At 37.4% G+C, this 19,837-nt stretch overlaps 1 protein-coding gene across 1 annotated transcript in view; it reads right to left on the bottom strand.

The window, feature by feature from the left end:
• Positions 1-19,837, bottom strand: part of LOC122789623 (circadian locomoter output cycles protein kaput-like) — a 1,222,827-nt gene that overhangs the window by 34,462 nt on the left and 1,168,528 nt on the right. Inside the window, exon 19 of the mRNA XM_044057016.1 lies at positions 15,959-16,160. Within this exon, the coding sequence (XP_043912951.1) occupies positions 15,959-16,160 (202 nt within the window). The remainder of the gene's footprint in view (positions 1-15,958; positions 16,161-19,837) is intronic.

Here is a 19,837-nt window from a genome sequence, read left to right on the forward strand (position 1 = left end):
CTGGTGGCTTATTAGCCTCTAGATGCATTTGCCATAATAGCTCTTTGTATTCTATAGATGTCTCCCATTGACCTCCTCTGATATCCTTTTCTACTACTTCTAAAACAAAGAAATTGTAAGCAGCTGTGGGACAATCCATTTTATGTCTATATAATGCATTTTTGGATTATTTGTTCTCATTTCATAATAATGTTCATAAATCCTATTTTTAGCTTCCTTTCGGATTTTCCAACATAAAATGCATCACATATTTTACATAGGGCAATATAAATAATCCCATATGTATCACAGTTCGAGAAGTACTTACTCTCAATTAAAATATCCCTACTTTTTACATATATAGCACTATTAGCACAAATGTGTGTGCATTGGGAACATTTACCACATTTGAAGGTTCCTACCTTAATTCTATTATTCCTATACATTCTTTTATTCCCTTCCAGTATAGATTTTAAATTCATACCTTTACGGTAAGTACATCTTAATGGTTCCTCAAAGAGGTGGCTAAGGTCAGACAATTCTCCAAACTTCGTCCATTCTTCCTCCAAAATCTTTCTAATCTGAACAGCCTGCCCACAATAATCAACTAAAAAGTTACTCTCTCTTGCAATATTGTGCGTTGTGTTCTTAAATGTTTCCATAATATTACCTCTACCTAGAATGGGTTCAAATCTCCCCTTCTACCCTCTCTCACTTCCTTCTCTATATTTTTAACCAATACTGGTGGATACCCTCTTTCAATAAACATTTTATAAAGTATATCACATTCCTCATTGAAATCCATGTCTCTCGACGTCATTCTACTTGCTCTTATGTATTGCCCTTTAACAATCCCTTTCTTCTGATGGTAGGGGTGTGCACTCCCAAATGACAGATATGAATTGCAATACGTAGTCTTTCTGTATACCTTAGAAAAAAATCCAGATACACTTTTACCTATATAAAACCCAGTACCATGTGCAGGGTCCTATGGCAGTGTAAGAATTCTCTCAGTTAATACAACTCCACGTATGCTGGAACGTCAATGCACTTCTGCAGCAAACTCAGAGTGCATCCAAAACACCTTCAAAGTATACGAAAAGAAAAGTACAGATGCAATAACTTAAACAAAGTTATTTATTAATCCATACAAACAAAACATAAGCGCTTTCACCCGTAGGCTTCATCAGACGTTTAATTGCCTCCACATCACATCACAATTTAAATACCAACAGGCAACCTGTTATTGGCTAATTGCGCTGAACTCGTCATAAGCATAAAATCCTTATACAGTGACACATCATACTTATAAAATCCTAACAACTGCTAAAAACATCATAAAACTAATTCACTAATATACCAATAACAAAAAATACATACAATAAATATACATACAATGAATATAAATATATTAAAATGGCCATATACTATGATGGGTGCTAAGCAAGTACTAATATAATATACATTACAGAAACTACTAAACAAATAGATAGTGCAGCTATTGTACTATCACATATGTAATAGTGAATATCCTACATAAATAAAGGAGGGTACACATAGACTATCACATCAATTGTCTTATGTGGGCTTTATAGATTTTTGTGTCTGGCACATCTTCTTTTTCTAAGAATGGGTCTAAGATTAACCCTCTCATTGAGGCCTGGGGGTTGATCTGCTTTGCACCTAAGTATCCACCTCATCTCACATTCTGATGTATAATTGATCAAATCACCCCCCCCCCCCGTTCACTCTCAAACACCTCTTAGGTGCAAAGCAGAAGATGTAGTTTCTGTAATGCATATTATATTAGTACATGTTTTAATCATTTGGAAAACAATTTGAAATGTATTTCCTCAATACTTACATGGCTATAATTGAAAATATTATATCCCAAATAACTATGTAATCGTCCTTCAACTTTAATCTGTTCACTAATGTGGGGTGCGATGGTCTGTTTGCAACTACCATTGTTGGTATCCTTTGTTGTAATAATAGATAATGGCATGGATGCACTGGGTCGTAGATTAAGAGCGGATGAAGGATTGTTTAACGGGGCAGTACTTGAAGGAACAGCCAATATGGACAAGGAACTGCCATCTGTGTTTCTCAATACATCCAGCGATGGGTCAAGAAATGTAAGGTTTGAAAATGTTATCAGCGACAGAGTCCCTGTGTCTACTAGACCCAAACAGGCTTCTATATTAAGCAGGAATGATGGACATTCCAATAAAGAAACTATGTCTGGTTATTCGAAAAAGAATACAGAAGGACAGAGGTACAATATTGACTTTTCTAATGTGTTGCACAAACAGTATAGTTTTAATGATAAAAAGGTGCCTACTATTTATGAGAATGATAGTAACTTAACTTTTGAATCTAATGTGAAGAAACCTGACGAAATGCTGTTTAAATTTAAAAACTTGGAGTTGGAAAATGTATATTTGAAAGAATGTTTAAGGTTAGAAATAGTCCCTAAAGGACTAAGAGTATGCAAGTTTCCAAATAAAGTTATTGAAGGAAGTGATTATCATTTAGAATTAGTTAATATTTTTAATAAATGTGGTTTGGATGTTTTAAAAGTTATGATTAAAGAGAATGAAAGAGAAATTGATTTTTTAAACAATGTTATTGATGACGTGAATGGTAAAATTACCAAAGATCTACTTTTCTCCATTGAGGAATGTCAGAGACTATATTTTGATACACTAAAAAGAATTGATAGAAGTATTAGTAATGTGTTTCAAAGAAAAAGTAGAAAGTTAGAGAGGGATATTCAAGATTACAAGAATAAAGTAAGTTACCTTAATAATAGTAATAATTATAATAATTTTTTCAGTTATGAGGGATATGGAACAAAATGGATTGGGAATGAACAAGATAATAATGAAGTCAGTGTGAACAATGAAATAGGTGACATAAAAAACTTATCAGAGTACCCCCCACTGAGAAGATCAGAAAGAATCAGGAATTATCAGACTAACCATAAACAGAGTTTTCAGAGAGGGGGGAGGGGGAGTGTATATGGCAATTACAGCAAAGGATACCAACGATGGTAGTTGCAAAACAGACCATCGCACCCCACATTAGTGAACAGATTAAAGTTGAAGGACCATTACATAGTTATTTAGGATATAATATTTTCAATTATAGCCATTTAAGTATTGATGAAATACATTTCAAATTGTTTTCCAAAGGATTAAAATATGTGCCTAATAGAAAAGCAGATATTAGGAAAACGTTGATTGATTTGAAGCTTTTCCTTAGGAAGAAGAATTTTGAGATTTTATACTATGGTAAGAATCCTAATAAAGATGGAAGTGAAAAGCTTAGGAGACGAAGTACGTATACCCCCCCCCCTGCACCCACAATTGAAAAACTTTGAGACATTAATGGAAAAAGGGATAAGAAAAGAGTTGGGTAGGAATAAAATAGTATTTAACCTTTCTAAGGAAGAACATTTTCTATTATACAGTTTAAGTAATGATAAAACAATTAGAATTTCTAAGCCAGATAAAGGGGGAGGTACGGTAGTAATGGACCACTTGTGGTATGAAGAAAAGATGATGCAAATACTGGAAAATGAAGAAAGGTACCTTAGAGCTTCACTAAATGAGATCAATATAGGGAATAAGAAAATCTATTTAATTCTTAATGATTTACTACTATAAGGTTCAACTGACATTCAAACATTCCAGTATTTAAATGTTGAAAAACCCATGGTACCAACAATGTTTGGTGTACCTAAGGTACATAAAAATATAGTCAACCCCCCTATGCGCCCAATAGTGGCTTCAGAATATTCGGTTACAGCACCGATAGCCAAATGGTTGGATACAAAACTAAAGGTACTTTCCACCACAGGGACTGGAGTAGTAAAGGATTCATGGGAGTTATTGCAAGAACTATCTGAAGAGGTTTTTGATAAAGATATTACTTTTTACACTATTGATATTATTGATTTGTTCTCGTCCATACCTCAAGAGGAAGGGATGAAGTTATTTGAAGAGGCTTTGATAAATTATGGGAAGTTCGATAACAATGAGTTTTATTTGATTCTTACGCTGATGGAAGTAGTGCTTTCCAATAATTTTATTCACTTCGAAGGCAAATTTTTTAAACAAATTCAGGGGGTAGCTATGGGTGCTAGATGCGCCCCTACCTATGCGAATATTATACTTTCAATGTGGGAAAATAAATTTATTATTAATTCAAGGTTCAGTAATTGTTGGAAGTTATACAAGCGTTTCCTTGATGACATATGTTTTTTATGGACGGGTACGGATGATGAATTTCAAATATTTTTTAAGCATATTTCACAATCAACTAGCTTCTTAAAATTCACATTTCAAGGTGATAAAAATGAATTAAAGTTCTTGGATATTAATATAGGTAAAAGTGTATCTGGATTTTTTTCTAAGGTATACAGAAAGACTACGTATTGCAATTCATATCTGTCATTTGGGAGTGCACACCCCTACCATCAGAAGAAAGGGATTGTTAAGGGGCAATACGTAAGAGCAAGTAGAATGACGTCAAGAGACATGGATTTCAATGAGGAATGTGATATACTTTATAAAATGTTTATTGAAAGAGGGTATCCACCAGTATTGGTTAAAAATATAGAGAAGGAAGTGAGAGAGGGTAGAAGGGGAGATTTGAACCCATTCTAGGTAGAGGTAATATTATGGAAACATTTAAGAACACAACGCACAATATTGCAAGAGAGAGTAACTTTTTAGTTGATTACTGTGGACAGGCTGTTCAGATTAGAAAGATTTTGGAGGAAGAATGGACGAAGTTTGGAGAATTGTCTGACATTAGCCACCTCTTTGAGGAACCATTAAGATGTACTTACCGTAAAGGTATGAATTTAAAATCTATACTGGAAGGGAATAAAAGAATGTATAGGAATAATAGAATTAAGGTAGGAACCTTCAAATGTGGTAAATGTTCCCAATGCACACACATTTGTGCTAATAGTGCTATATATGTAAAAAGTAGGGATATTTTAATTGAGAGTAAGTACTTCTCGAACTGTGATACATATGGGATTATTTATATTGCCCTATGTAAAATATGTGATGCATTTTATGTTGGAAAATCCGAAAGGAAGCTAAAAAATAGGATTTATGAACATTATTATGAAATGAGAACAAATAATCCAAAAAATGCATTATATAGACATAAAATGGATTGTCCCACAGCTGCTTACAATTTCTTTGTTTTAGAAGTAGTAGAAAAGGATATCAGAGGAGGTCAATGGGAGACATCTATAGAATACAAAGAGCTATTATGGCAAATGCATCTAGAGGCTAATAAGCCACCAGGCCTGAATGATGTCATCTCCATTACTCCGGTACTGAAAATGAGGGCAGCTAAACTTTAAGAGAATCCTAAATTTGTTTACATTTTTAATAAAAACTTTTTTAACAACTATTTTTTAACTTTTTAATATTAAGGGGTTACATATTAAGATAGATAGACTGTTTAATATTTAAGAAATTGTGTTTTATATGGTCTCTTATAATGTGTTTTTATTCTTTCATCTATTTATTGTATTTTAAATGTATTTCTCAGTAGAGTACAGGTTTCTTCCACTTGATGGCGCCAAAGTATCATTAATGCATTTGAGATTTGTTTTTAGGTTTTATGAGTATTATTTATATGGTCATAATATATATTTTTATCCATATATTTGTATGTTTAGCAAAACCAGTATGGAGTGGCTGTTTAGAACTGAGTATATGTAGATATATATTAATATTTTGATGTAAAGGTTTTTATCATGCAGGTTTTATAGGCTAGGCTGTGTATTTTTCACCTATTCAATTATTTCTTGAAAGTGAGCATCTGCAGTAGATTAAATGAATGTGAATTATGCAATGTGTAGATGTTGTGTTTAGAGTATTTAATTCTTAACTCTGAGCATTGTATGTTGTCTGATGAAGTCAATTGTGAAACGAAAACGCAGTGTGTAGTGTTTTCAGCATTTATTTTTTTGCCTGATTAAATTTAACGAACCAGTAACTGCAGCCTTATTTCCTATTAGTGCTTTGTTTTTGAAGTTTACGTTTTTTTAAGCACTGATATCTATATTCGATTTTGTGGTCATTTACATACAAGAGTAGCCAACATGCAACTCAGGTAGACTTCCTCCTCATAAGGAAAAGGCACTGGGGTAGAATCCATGACTGCCAAGTCATCCCCAGTGGCCCACAGCATAAACCACTCATTGCCACAGTCAGCTGCAAGCAGTGGTCAAAGAAGGCTCCAAGGTCAACAGAGACCACGCTGAAGACATGGAGGTTGACTGGAGAGAAAGTACAACAGTTCAAGGAATTACTCTGGGCACTAGCACCCCAAGAAGAGGAGGAAATAGATGGAGTTGAACAAGAATGGCAGTGCCTAAAAACAGCATATGTTAGGACTACAGAAAAGATATGTGGTGGAGCCAGGTAGGGAAATAAGGTGCATAAGAAAAGTTGGTGGTGGAATGCAGAAGTCCAGGAAGTCATCTAAAGAAAGAAGGAGTGCAGGAAGAAATGGGAGATAGAAAGAATGACCAGGCTAGGAAGGACTACTGGTTGGTTAACAAAGAAGCTAAGAAAGAAGTTGCAGTAGCAAAGAATAGGGCATCAGAAGCAGTCTATCAGCTTCTGGAAAGTGACTCAGTAAAGGGCACAAAGAAACTATATCAGGTTGCAAGGCAAAGACAGAAAGACAAATAAGATAGTCAGACACCCTTCATAAGGGATGCCAGCAACAACCTGCTCACCAGCCCACAGAACATCAAAGGCAGATGGAAGGAGTATTTCCAACAGCTTCTGAATGAAGAAAATCCCACAGAAGCTGTACTGTCCCAGAAACAGCCTGCTATGACAAAAGAAGAGGAGCCCACCCTAGAAGAAGTAAGAACAGCACTAAGGAAAATGAAGTCAGGGAAAGCAGCATGCTCAGAAGAAGTCACAGCAGATATGGTAAAGTTACTGGGTGAGATAGGGGAGAAGTGGCTCTTGAGGGTACTAATAGCAGTGTGGAGAGAAAGGTATATCCCAAATGACTGGAGAATAAGCCTACTCGTGTACAAGAACAAAGGGGACATCCACAACTGTGGGCAGTACAGCATCAAACTCCTATCACATTGCATGAAAGTTCTGGAGGAGGTGATTGATTAATGGCTATGCAGAGCAGTAGAATGTAAGATGGGAGATGAGCAGTTCAGATTCAGATCAGGAAGTAGCACAACTGGCCTGATGTTTGCAGTGAGACAGATACTTGAGAAGAAGCTAGAGTTGAGGAGAGAGTCCAACTTGGCATTCCTAGACTTGGAGAAAGCATTTACAAGTCTCAAGAAAGCTGATCTGGGCAGTATGGTGGTGGAGTCCCAGAAACATTGGTAAAATTAGTGCAGGATATGTACAAGAACCCAGTGACTCAAGTAAGAACAGTGTTTGGCCTCACAGAGGGGTTTCCAGTGGGAATGGGTGTACACCAGGGTTCAGCTCTGAACCCACTGCTGTTCATACTGGTGATGGACTACATTAGCAAACAGGTCAGACGGGACAGATCAACAAAATTGCTGTATGCAGATGATATGGCATTACAGGCAGACTCTGAGCTAGAACTTCTGCAAAGGATAGCAGAATGGAATGCAAAAATGAAGGCACATGGGATGAAACTAAGCACAGATAAGATGGTGGTAATGGCAGCTAATTGGAGAAATCAGAAGAAGCTGAGAATAGAGATAGAAGGGAAGATAGTGGAACAGGTAAACAGCTTCAAGTATCTGGGAGGGGTGGTTGAGGAGATGGGAAGTCTGAATGAAGACGTCAAAGCTAGAATCAGAGCATCTGCAGCGAACTGGCATAGAGTATCAGGTGTAGTCTATGACAGAAGAATGTCAAAGAAGCTGAAAAGTAAGGTGTACAAGACAGTGGTGTGACCAGTACTACTGTATGGTACAGACACCTGGGCAGTAAAGGCAGAACAGCTGAGGAAGCTAGAGGTGATGGAAATGAAGTGCCTGAAAAGGGTGGTAGGATGCACACTGTGGGACAGACGAAGAAATAAGGACATAAGGGCAGAAGCCAAAGTAGCTCCAATTGCAGAAAAGATCAAAGAGAACAGATTACACTGGTTTGGACATGTGCAGAAAAGCAGAAGACAATCTGGTGAGGAAGATTTGGGACAGACAAGAAGGTAAGAGGAAGCGAGAACGTCCAGCAAAGAGGTGGATGGATTTTGTGAAAGAAGATCTGCAACAGTCAGAAGGCAGGAGTGTGGCAATGAATCAAGAGAGTTGGCGACAGTTAACACAATACCCGACCCCATGTAGAAAAATGGGGAAAAGGAGGCGAATGATGATGTTGATGCTGTTGATGATGATGATGAATCTGAACCAAATTCCATCACCTTAGACTCTGTCTTGTGGAATAATGTGTTGATCTATTAAGGCCCCGCATTTTTATAGCAGCCTAACTGGATACAGACTAGTATTTGTTTTGTTACAGATACAGAGGCGTTCACTAATCATATACACTCACTACAACAAGCTGCTGAGGAGTTCCTCATTGGTTACTCTTTTTTAGTGACAGGACTTCTAATTAAGGGATAATGTTAAAGCATTTGCGTGGACTAGGCAGAATTTTATCACTTGCTATGGGAAAACAATTCTCAGCCAATTTTTCACTTGTCAGACTCTTCATATAGTTTGAGATGTATTTAAAACAAAATCACCAATGAAAACCAAGTGTCCTGACTAGAGAACAAACGTATATGATAACAAAATACCAGTAGGATGGCCACAGCAATAAAAAGTCTCTTTTAATACTGACATAAACCATAGAATAGGACAAGCGCTTTCACCTATCAAGTACGCTTCATCAGATCCTTTAAAATCAGATAAAAACCTTCAGTTTAAATACAATAGTATAACCAATCAACAGCTCATAACAATTAAAGCTAAATGAATATCAATTGAGCATTAAAAACACAGAACACAAATTCAAACTTTTCTCAGCCTGCGTCCCTTCAATACAGGCTTAATAGAGATGCTATTATTTATTCCTGGATATTTATGTGCTTGTAACCTCAGTATCCAGTGAAGTTCTTGTTGTTCAAGGAAGTTATTAGTATCACCCCCTCTAATATTATTGTACACTGGTTGTAAAACCCTAAACAAAAACCGGTGTTCAGGAAATATCATTACATGCTTGGCCAAAGCATTCAAGTCATTCTTTTTGCGTATTTCATATAGATCTTTACTTACACGTTCCTTCAGCCTCTGAGTGGTTTTGCCCATGTAATAACATGGGAATGTATCACACGTAGCCAAGTACACCAGATTACTAGTATCACAATCAGCATAGAACCTGGGTTCAAATTTAAACAAAGTGTTGGGACAGTTGAATGCTTGTTGTGTACATAAATCATCACAAAATGTGCAGTTCCTGCATGCATAAGTGCCTGATCTTTTGCTCTCTATAGAACGCTTGTTTCGCTTATCCTTACATAAAAGCTGTTTCAAATTAGCATTATTGCGAAATGTAAAATGTGGAGTCTCACCTACAATTCTAGCGGTGGAATCATCAGTGAGCAAAAGTGGCCAATATTTGTGAACAATATCTTTTACCACTTTGTTGTTACTAGTATAGTCCATGGTAAAGGAAAAATATTTCCTATTCTGTGTTTAAACATTGTTACTGGGTGGGGAAATAACTGCAGCTTCAGACTGCACATTATTAACATGTGTTGTTATATCCCATTCTTATAAACAGATACATCAAGAAAATCAACACGATCATAGGAGCTAGTAACAGTAAATTTAAAAAAATCAGTGGTTAATTCTAACTGCCGTACGAATTGGAGCAAAGAGTTATGATCCCCATCCCAAAATCAATGCTAGAAGTCTAAACCTCAAAATGCACTCTCTCGAGGCACTCCTAAAAATGGAGAACATTGATATCTGTGCAGTAACAGAGACCTGGTTCAAGGCTCCAGAGAGCACCCCTGCAATACCAGGCTACAACTCATACCACACTTTTCGGTCACCAAACCAGGTCCAAAACACTAAAGGTGGAGGAGTGTCAATATTCACCAAGGATATTCACACCACCAGGCTAGTTGGCCAACACAATGTGTCTGAAATTCTCCAAGTGCAACTAACACTAGGTAAGACTGCAATCCAAATTGTAGCTTGCTGGAGATCCCCCACCATACCCCAAGATTCTCACTACACCTTTCTAAACATACTGGAAAATATTAAGATAGAACCAAACACCCTAATACTGGGTGATTTTAACTATCCTGCCATTAACTGGGAAAACTACTCATGTCCCAACACCTTTGCGCAACGGTTCTTGGAATTCATAAATTCCAACGCCCTGGATCAACTAATCCATAGTCCCACCGGGGCTCCAATATTCTAGACCTGGTCATTACCAACATGGGAAATCAATGCTCCATACCTATGGTCACCCCCTCGTTAGTCAGGTCTGACCACAAGCTAATCACCCTTAACATCGACATCCCACCCCCACCCCCCAGTAAAGAAACCACCATAAAAAACTTCTCTAAAGCCAACTTCATGCTACTCAAGTCAGAAGTGACAAACTTCATGACACCCATGCAGACGGGAACTGAAAGTTCAACTGCTGAATCCTACACTAAGGCACTGTACGAGCACATCCACTCATGCATGAATCGTGCCATCCCAAATAGAACCAAAATGCTCTCATCCAAAAAAAGGAAGCCAATCTGGTGGTCCCCTGCCATAAACAAACTTTACAACAAAAGGAAGAAACTTTTGCAGAAAAGAGGAAAATCCCAGGATGCAAAAAACTCCCTTACTAGCCTCAGTAAGAAACTGAGATGCCTCATAAAATCCTCTAAAGCTAGTTATAAAAATAAAATTGCCAAAGATTCCAAAGACAACCACAAAGCATTCTATAACTATGTCAAGAATCTAAATGGCAATGCTCAGATCTGCTCTGAGCTAAAACAGAATGGCATTAAATATACTGATCCGAAGGATATTGCCAATATCCTGGCAGATCGATTCAGTGCCAACTTCACCCCCCTCTCACCCGCTAAATGGCCCATCTCAATACCGGAAGATTGCCAAATTCCAGTAATAATGGCCACACAGGTACAAAACGCACTCTCTAAAGCCAAGAATACAGCATCCATGGGACCAGATGACATCCCGGGCTGTGTACTACATGAACTACAATATGAACTGGCACCTCACCTAAGTGTCATGTTTAATCATAGCCTCACCTCAGGTTTTGTGCCCACTGAGTGGCGCAGAGCTAGAGTTATCCCAACCCACAAGGGGGGATCCACCTTGGATCCCAGAAACTACTGTCTCATCAGTCTGACAAGCCTTATCTGCAAGGCCATGGAGCGTATTATCATGGAACTTATAAACAAAGACATTGGCAACCTTCAAACACTGGACTCCACCCAGTTTGGGTTTGTGAAGGGCCGATCTTGTCTCCTGAACCTGCTTGACTTCTTTGAATCAGTCTCCAGAGCCATGGACAAGGGTAAGGTGGTCCACACAGCCTATCTAGATCTTGCCAAGGCCTTTGACACCATCCCCCACTCTGGAATCATAGATAAACTTAATAAGTTGGGCATTAATCCCTATGTCACCCAATGGGTTGCTAAATGGCTTACTGATAGAACCCACACTGTAAAAGTAGCCGACTCCAAATCCAGCTCCAGACAAGTGACAAGTGGAGTACCTCAGGGTTCAGTCCTGGGGCCGCTCTTGTTTGGCATCTACTTCTCTGAAGTACAGGTCAACACTAAGGGACTCTGGCTAACAAAGTTTGCAGATGACTGCAAACTGGGAGCCATTATTGAATCCCCAAATGATGTGGATACTCTACAAAACGACCTTACAGAAACAGATGCTTGGTGCCAGAGCCATGGGCTCAAGCTCAATGCCAAGAAATGTATTGTTATCCCCTTTGGGAAAAAAATGTATCCATGAATTACCATATAGGTGGCAGTACACTAAACACAGAAAGTGTGATAAGAGACTTAGGGACACAGGTGGACAGTGGTCTCACCTTCGATAACCACATCGCCACAACAGTCAGGAAATCCTTATATGTGGCACACCTCATCACGAAGGGCTTTTCATCCAGAAAAAAGGAGGTCATTATCCCACTGTATTCATCCCTCATTAGACCCATTATAGAATACAACGCCCCATTTGGTATGTACCTCTCAAGACATCTGCAACAACTGGAAAGGCCTCAGAAATACCTCACTAAAAGAGTCACAGGCCTAAAGCAGATGCCCTACGCTGACCGCCTTAAAAAACTCCAGCTATACTCTGTCGCATATCGTCTACTCAGAGGCGATCTCTGCTTAACATACAAGGCCATGTCAAACCCAGAGCTGTTGGACATGCTACACTTAAAGAAATCCCAATCCCTCAGAGCTACACACTCCAGGGATCTAAACCTTGTCATCACAATAAACAAAACATGCTGGAGGGATAGGTTCCTGACCCAGAGACTCCCCAGACTCTGGAATAGATTGCCCATACATGTCAAGCAGAGTGCCTCTTTGGACCTCTTCAAGACGAACCTTGACGATTGGATGGGAGAAAGGAAATTCACCCCAGGGATCACGTCAGTCGCCCTGCTAGACAGGGTTCCAGGAAAGTAAATAATGTGGGAAGAAATAGCCAGGGAATTGTTATGGCTAGGCTTGTATAGGCCCTAGGGCTGATAGCCTAGTACCAACCTATGAACCTATGAACATAAAAACATCATCCACAAATCTTCTATATAATTTAATTCTATTAATGTATGAACTATTATGTAGATGACTTAACTCCCAAAAGTGCATAACTAAATTCACATAGGAATTAGCACAAGGGGTGCGACACCCCATTTCTGCAGAAAAATCTTTTCACAAAATAGAAACAAGTTATTACTCAAAATAAGCACCAGGAATGTACAAATTATGTCAACTTCAACATTAGAGAAGGCTCTTCGTTATAATAAAACAATTCTTATAGCATCTATACCATAATCATTTGGTATACAAGTAAACAGGTTCTGAACATCCATGGTAACCATCAAAAGAGAAGATACATCATTTTTTGGCAATGTGTTACTTGATATCTTTTAAGAAGTGCATGGTATCTCTCAATATGGAGTCAATCAGAAGAACCACCTTCTTTAATTTACCTTCAACATAAACAGAAAGTGATTCAGTAACCCAACCACCTCCCGACACAATGGATCTCATGGGGGGGGGGGTGATACCAAAGATTTATGTATTTTAGGGAGTCCCTTGATCACTGGAATAACCGGGTGAGTCATTTTCAAAAAAACAAATAAAGTCTCACTGCTTGATCTATTCATTAGTATTTCATCTAAATAATCATGTACCCTATTAGTAACTATTCTAACATAAGATCTATCCACTTTAACATACGATCATCCAACATTTCATTCATAGCTCTAACATAATCAACAGCATTCATAAGGACAACCGCCCCACCTTTATCAGCCGGTCTAATAGCTAACAAATCATTGTTCATTAAGCCTTGTAAGGCTTCTTTCTCTGTATTTGTCAAATTATGAAAAGCACCCAGTCTCCCTCTTTCAGTATCTTTATACAGGGCATCTTCACACATTTTAACAAACAATTCAATGTGGGCTGGTAGTGGTGGAGAAAATGTACTTAATCTGCGATACGTAATAGTATCACGATCATTATCAGAAACATTGGAGTCATTAAACAATAATTTGCAAGCAAGATTTCGAGCAAAAAGTCTTACATCAGTCAAAGTGTCTGTTAGTTTCATTGCCGTAGCTGGAACGAAAGATAAACTTCTATTCAATAAGGACATCTCACTAGTAGATAGGTTATAATTAAATAGGTTAACAACGAGACTACCTATCTGCATGTCCTCCGACTGTGCACTTGGCCCCGGTCTCCCGAGAACTTCTGTTTCTGTCGCACCCGATAGTTTGAGATGTAGTGATTATATCTGATAGTACTGAAGTTTCTTGTGGAGTTGATGAATGCTTTGAAAAAGAGTTGGGAAGAGTGGCTGAGGGATGCAGTCATCCTGGGGGATGGGATTACTGTCTAAAAGGCCTAAGACATGGGGGACGGAATTTTCCTGTGTGGATGGGATAACTGTCTAAAAGACCTAACACATCGGGGATGGAATCATTCTGGGGGATGGGATAACTATTTAAAAGGCCTAACACATTGGGGGTGGAATCTTCCTGGGGGAATGGGATAACTATTTAAAAGGCCTAACATAAGGGGGTTGGAATCTTCCTGGGAGATGGTATAACTGTCTAAAAGGCCTAACCTATGCATTGCAAGTGGTGCTTTCTAGGTTCATACAGGATAAGCTTATAAGAAGCTGGCAGTTAAAGGCAATAAAGTTGTTTTAGAAAAGCAGAATGAAGAGTAGTGATTGGTGTTGTTACCTAAAAAAAGCGAACTACTTTCATTTCATTTTGGAATGCCTGAGGGTAACAGCCTTGTGGCTGAGCATGTATTAGTAATTAATGACAATGTTTAGTTTTGATGGCTAGGAAATCATGACAACACTTTTTGCCTCACTTTAAATGATATTTTACTGCTTTGGAATATCATTATTACTTTGATTGATCTTAGTTTTCACTTTTGGAAAATAATTGCAGGTAACTGGTTAGTTATTATACACACTTTCAGCTGTAAATTGAAAACGTGGACGTGTAAAAATCGATACAAAATGCTGGAATCAATGTTGTGTTTATTAACTTGTTGCAAAACAATGGTTGATTATGTATTTCATTTGTCTTCAATTCAATTGATTAATAGGCATGCTGATTTAAAAAACAAAATAAAAAATGGAATATCACTTTTGGTAAGCAGCTTGTCATTTCATCATATTGTATGCACAACAAATCAATCCAAAAGAAAAATGTGATCAGGAATTTGGGTTGATAACTCCTTTCTTTGGACCACCATATGCCAATGGTTGTCAGGAAATTATTTTGTTTAGCACAGCTAATTGCCAAAGGATTATCAGCAAGATCAAAAGAGGTCAGCACTCCATTCTATGCAGCATTGAGCAGACCAGTTATTGAGTCCAATGTCCCCTTTGGGATGCATCTCACTAAAATATCAAATGATTAGAAAGACCAGCAAGGATCTTAACAAAAACGATTGCAGACCTAAAAGGTCTTGAGCTGCCAAGAAAGATTCAAAGCTCTATCCCTTTATTCACTGCCTTATTAACTTTTCTCTCTCCCTCTCCCTGTCTCTCTCTCTCTCTGTCTCTCTCTCTCTCTCTCTCTGAGTTCAATATCTACACCTGCACATTCCATGAATCTAAATCTTCAGCAACAGCTAATAAGTATTATTAAGATAAAACAATCTAACTGTAACCCCTTATGTGTATTTTCTAAAGTCTGTTTACCCTGTATTTATTTAGACAATACAGTCAGCCTAACAACAACTCCACCGAACACTAATTTACTGTAATGAAAAAAAACTGGGTAAACTTCAATATCATCTTAACAAGACAAACCAAAAATTAAAGGTGTAAAGAATACACAATGGTTTGTGAATTAATACAGTAGCAGAGGACGTAGAGGTTTACCATAGCTGCACAGTTGCTAAAATCATCCTAAAATATACTGACATTTTTACTTATTTTGGCAGAAAGTTACAAATATTTGCTCCAAACCCCACCATGGATGCTTTTCTAACTCCACCTAACACTGACTACATAAACAAAAGTTAAAAAGTGAAATCCATAACTTTGTAGCATTTTAGGTGTCACTGGACACAGTTGTACGCTAGCTGTACAATTACCTTCATCCCCTTTCATCATCAGGCACTATCAATGTGTCCATGCAAAGGAATACAGCTAAATAAAAAGGAGAGGAGTGCATGCATCTGTCTGCTGCAGTACAAGCTCTCCTATGCTTTAAATGGACATTACCTGAAGGTAGGAGTGTTGTTGTAGTTGTTGCTGTGGCTGCTGTTGTGGACAGTGGATCAGTGCATGTGTTTGCTGTGCAGAAAAGCCGGTGTGTGGAATCACCACTGAAGCCGTGTAAGAAGGGGATGGAACCACAACAGTGCTAGAGGAGATGGGATGCAGGGATACAGATGATGGCAACATTTGCTGATCGTGGACATACCTGTAACAACAACAAAAAAAAAAACAAATAAATGTGTGTTCATTAAGTAACAACAAAAATAAATACGACATTGTGTTCATTAGGTACAGTGATTACAAGGCAGTTTGGTTAAAGTCACAGTCTTTAAGTTTGCAACCACTACAAAAACTATTTGCACTGGAATTACTGATAAGTAAAACTATAAACAATCAGTTCTATCAGTGTATATCATGAAACGAGACAAACCTGAGTAATGGGAAAACACAGTAACTGGAAAAGATGAAAGATAAAAGCATTAGTGAAAAAGTAAAGATCACAAGAGGCCAAGAGGCGTACTGCAATGCAAGACACTGAAGGTCATCGGGAAAGCGGGAAAACCAGGTCAGAATGAGAAAGAAGAAAGAAACTGCAATCAGTGATAAAAAGGCCTAAATCTTTGGGCCTACAGTGATCTATCAGTAGACAAAAGCAATAAAACAGACCTACAGACTTATAAGAATAAGCAATGAAAATGGAGAAGAACAGACACAAAACAGCTCAACCTCTCGGGAAATGAATCAATAAATTGATGTGGCAAGCTAAAGTGAGATTTTTGTTAACTGCTGAGGGAAAACCGTTCTTCCTAATCACATCTTCTCTGTTATTTTCTCAGTGTCCTTATCAGGGCTACTGACAGCTTCAAATTCAGTCTCTATTTTATTAAAAGTTTTAATTTCATAAGCACTTTTAATAACAAATAAATAAATGCAATAAAGTGAAGCATATGAATATAAGCTCAAAACAAAAATCAGATATTAAACATACACAGTATTACTTCCAGCAAATGTACTGTGAGTAAAAAAATACCAAATACATTTAATAAAAACAAACATTAAGTAAAGAGTCTACAAGGACATGTTGTTTTAAAATTGTCTTGTTCATTAGAAAATTATAAAGATTAAACATCAAACCAAAAATAAATAGTAGCTTTAAACAAAGGTCAAAATCCAGGAAAGAAGCATTTCTAAAAGAACTACAACACTATTTCAAAACCATAGCTGAGAAAAAAAGCAACCAGTAACCTGGCAGAACATGGTCTATGCAATGCTGAACCAAAAGTTCATCAGAATTCCCACTTTTCGAAGTCCAGATCCATGTTCTCCAGTATTATAACAGTGTTTTGTAGATTGTCTGACCCCCAACCCCATTCCTACTCTGCCATATTTAGGCCTCAAACAATCCCAGAACAGACCAGAACAATGTCACCACAGAAACCAAAAAAAAAAAAAAAAAAAAAACATCAAGTAAAAGATTCCTTGGAAGCCAATAGATACAGCTGAAGCACTGACAATCCAACACAATGACAGCAACAGAAAAATAATCAATGGTTCCACACTTTGGATTCAAAGTACCAAGTTAAAATAGAGCACTATATAATGTAACAGTGTAACCTTATGTCCATGCAAAATGTCAGTATGATGCAGGACAGCAAAATACTGCTGTAAAACATCATCCAAAAGATTCAAGAGGGTAAACAAATTAAACAATTGTATAACAGCAGTCAAATATAAAAGGGATAATCAGACTTCAGAAGAAAGAAGACAGGACAGCATTCAGATTGACTTTGTCCAAGGCAGCCACACTGCTCTGGTTTTGTATTTTCATATCAACTCTTTTTCATCCTTATACTAAAAACAGCTTTCTATAAATCTTAACATTGGTAAGCAACTCTTTAACACAATATGTCTGAAAACCATTGAAAAATGTGTTTTAATTTGTGCTGCTTCTATGCTGTGCTGGAATTTGCTGGGCTGGACTTAAGGTCTTCTTAAGACACAAAGTCTTGCTGGATGTTTACTGCTGAATCAGAGACACAGAGCTTTGCATGACTCCATCTGTAGTCTGTTTAAAGCACCAAGCCTTTCAAATTGCACACTGATAAAGAAATATATTTTGCAGCTATAAGTACAGTTACAGATAACTTATTTTTATAACAAATGACACATACTCTTTCTGTCAGATTGTAGCATATATTTACAAAGTTTTCCTTCATTACAGATATGAATGATGACTTCTACAAAATACCTCTCTCTGTCCCTCTCTCACATAACTGAACTACTACAATTGTTATATGGAGTGCTAGTCACGCACATAGATTTTATTTCCTCTTGGTATCTTTTTTTTGGCCTTCTGTAGGAAGTCACATAATGTATGTTTTTAGACTTTTCTATTGTCCTGTCAGCAGTTCCACTGATGTGAAAATGCACAAATGCACGCAATCAGAATAACAGAAGTATGAAAGGAAACATCTGTACTGTTTCTATTGAAAAAAACATCACTTATTGCTGAGTTTAAATATTTTTCTGCAAACATGAGAAAAGCATGTGATACTTGCTTTCCAATATTGCTTTGTTAGGTGTTTTTTTTGATGCTGTGAAGAGAAGCCTGTCTGTTATACATATAGTATGAATGCCCATTTTACATTGCTAAACTCTATACATATATTCAAGCAAACATTTTATTCTATGCTTTATCTTTCAGCATAATTACAACAGAATTAATTTCAGCCTTATATTCATAATCTCTAACAATGTCTTCCACTAAAGCCTGTTCTATCACTCACTTTAACTTCCAGGCACACTATTTTATATACATCCCAACCAACTGCTACTCACACAAAACCCACCATTACCTCTCCAGTGTTTTAGACATACTTCTTTGTGACCAGAAACTTAGAAACTCGCCTGAAGGACAATGTTCAAGTTTAGACAAGACAAGTATTTAATGGAAAAGGGAAGCTTGGATGGGATAGCATTCTAATGCACCAAGTATCTAAAGATAATGGGGAGCTCAGATGGGGTAGAGTTTGAATGTACAAAGCATTCAGTGGTAATGGGTAGCTTGGATGCAATAGTGTTTTAATGTACCAAGTATTTAATGAGAACGGGTGACTTGAATGGGATATTCTAATGTAACATGTACTTCCTGGTAATAGGCAGCATGGATGAGATAGTGTTCGCATTTGAATGTACCAAGTATTTAATGGCAGTGTGTAGCTTGGATGGGGTAGCATTCGAATGTAACAACTATTTAACTGCAATGGATAGCATGGATGTGATAGGATTTGAATGTACCAAGTATTTAATGGTAATGGGTAGCTTGGATGGATTATCATTCGAATGTACCAAGTATTGAATGGTAATGCATATCTCATATTGGATAGCATTCTAACTGGTAGTTTATATGGGAGCGCCTTCAACTTTAACACTTATTTCATGTTACTGGGTTGATTGGATGCAACACTATTTGACTGTACAAAGGATTTAATGGTATTGGGTAGTTTGGATGGGATATAATTTGAATATATGAAGTACTTAATGCTAAAGGGCAGCCTGGATAGGATAGTGTTCGAATGTATCAGGTATTTCATGATAATGAGCAGCTTGGATGGGATAGTATTTGAATGTACCAAGTATTTAATGGTAATGGGTAACTTGGCTGGGATAGCATTGGAATGTACGAAGTACTTAACAGAACGGTAATGGGCAGGTTTGGATGGGATAGCATTCAAATGTACCAAGTATTTAATGGTAATGGGTAACTTGGCTGGGATAGCATTGGAATGTACCAAGTATTTCATGGAACGGTAATGGGTAGGTTTGGATGGGATAGCATTTGAATGTACCAAGTATTTAATGGTAATGGGTAGCTTGGATGGG

The sequence above is a fragment of the Protopterus annectens genome, chromosome 15.part0, assembly GCF_019279795.1.
Source record: "Protopterus annectens isolate FY-2018-M chromosome 15.part0, PAN1.0, whole genome shotgun sequence".
Lineage (NCBI taxonomy): Eukaryota > Metazoa > Chordata > Ceratodontiformes > Protopteridae > Protopterus > Protopterus annectens.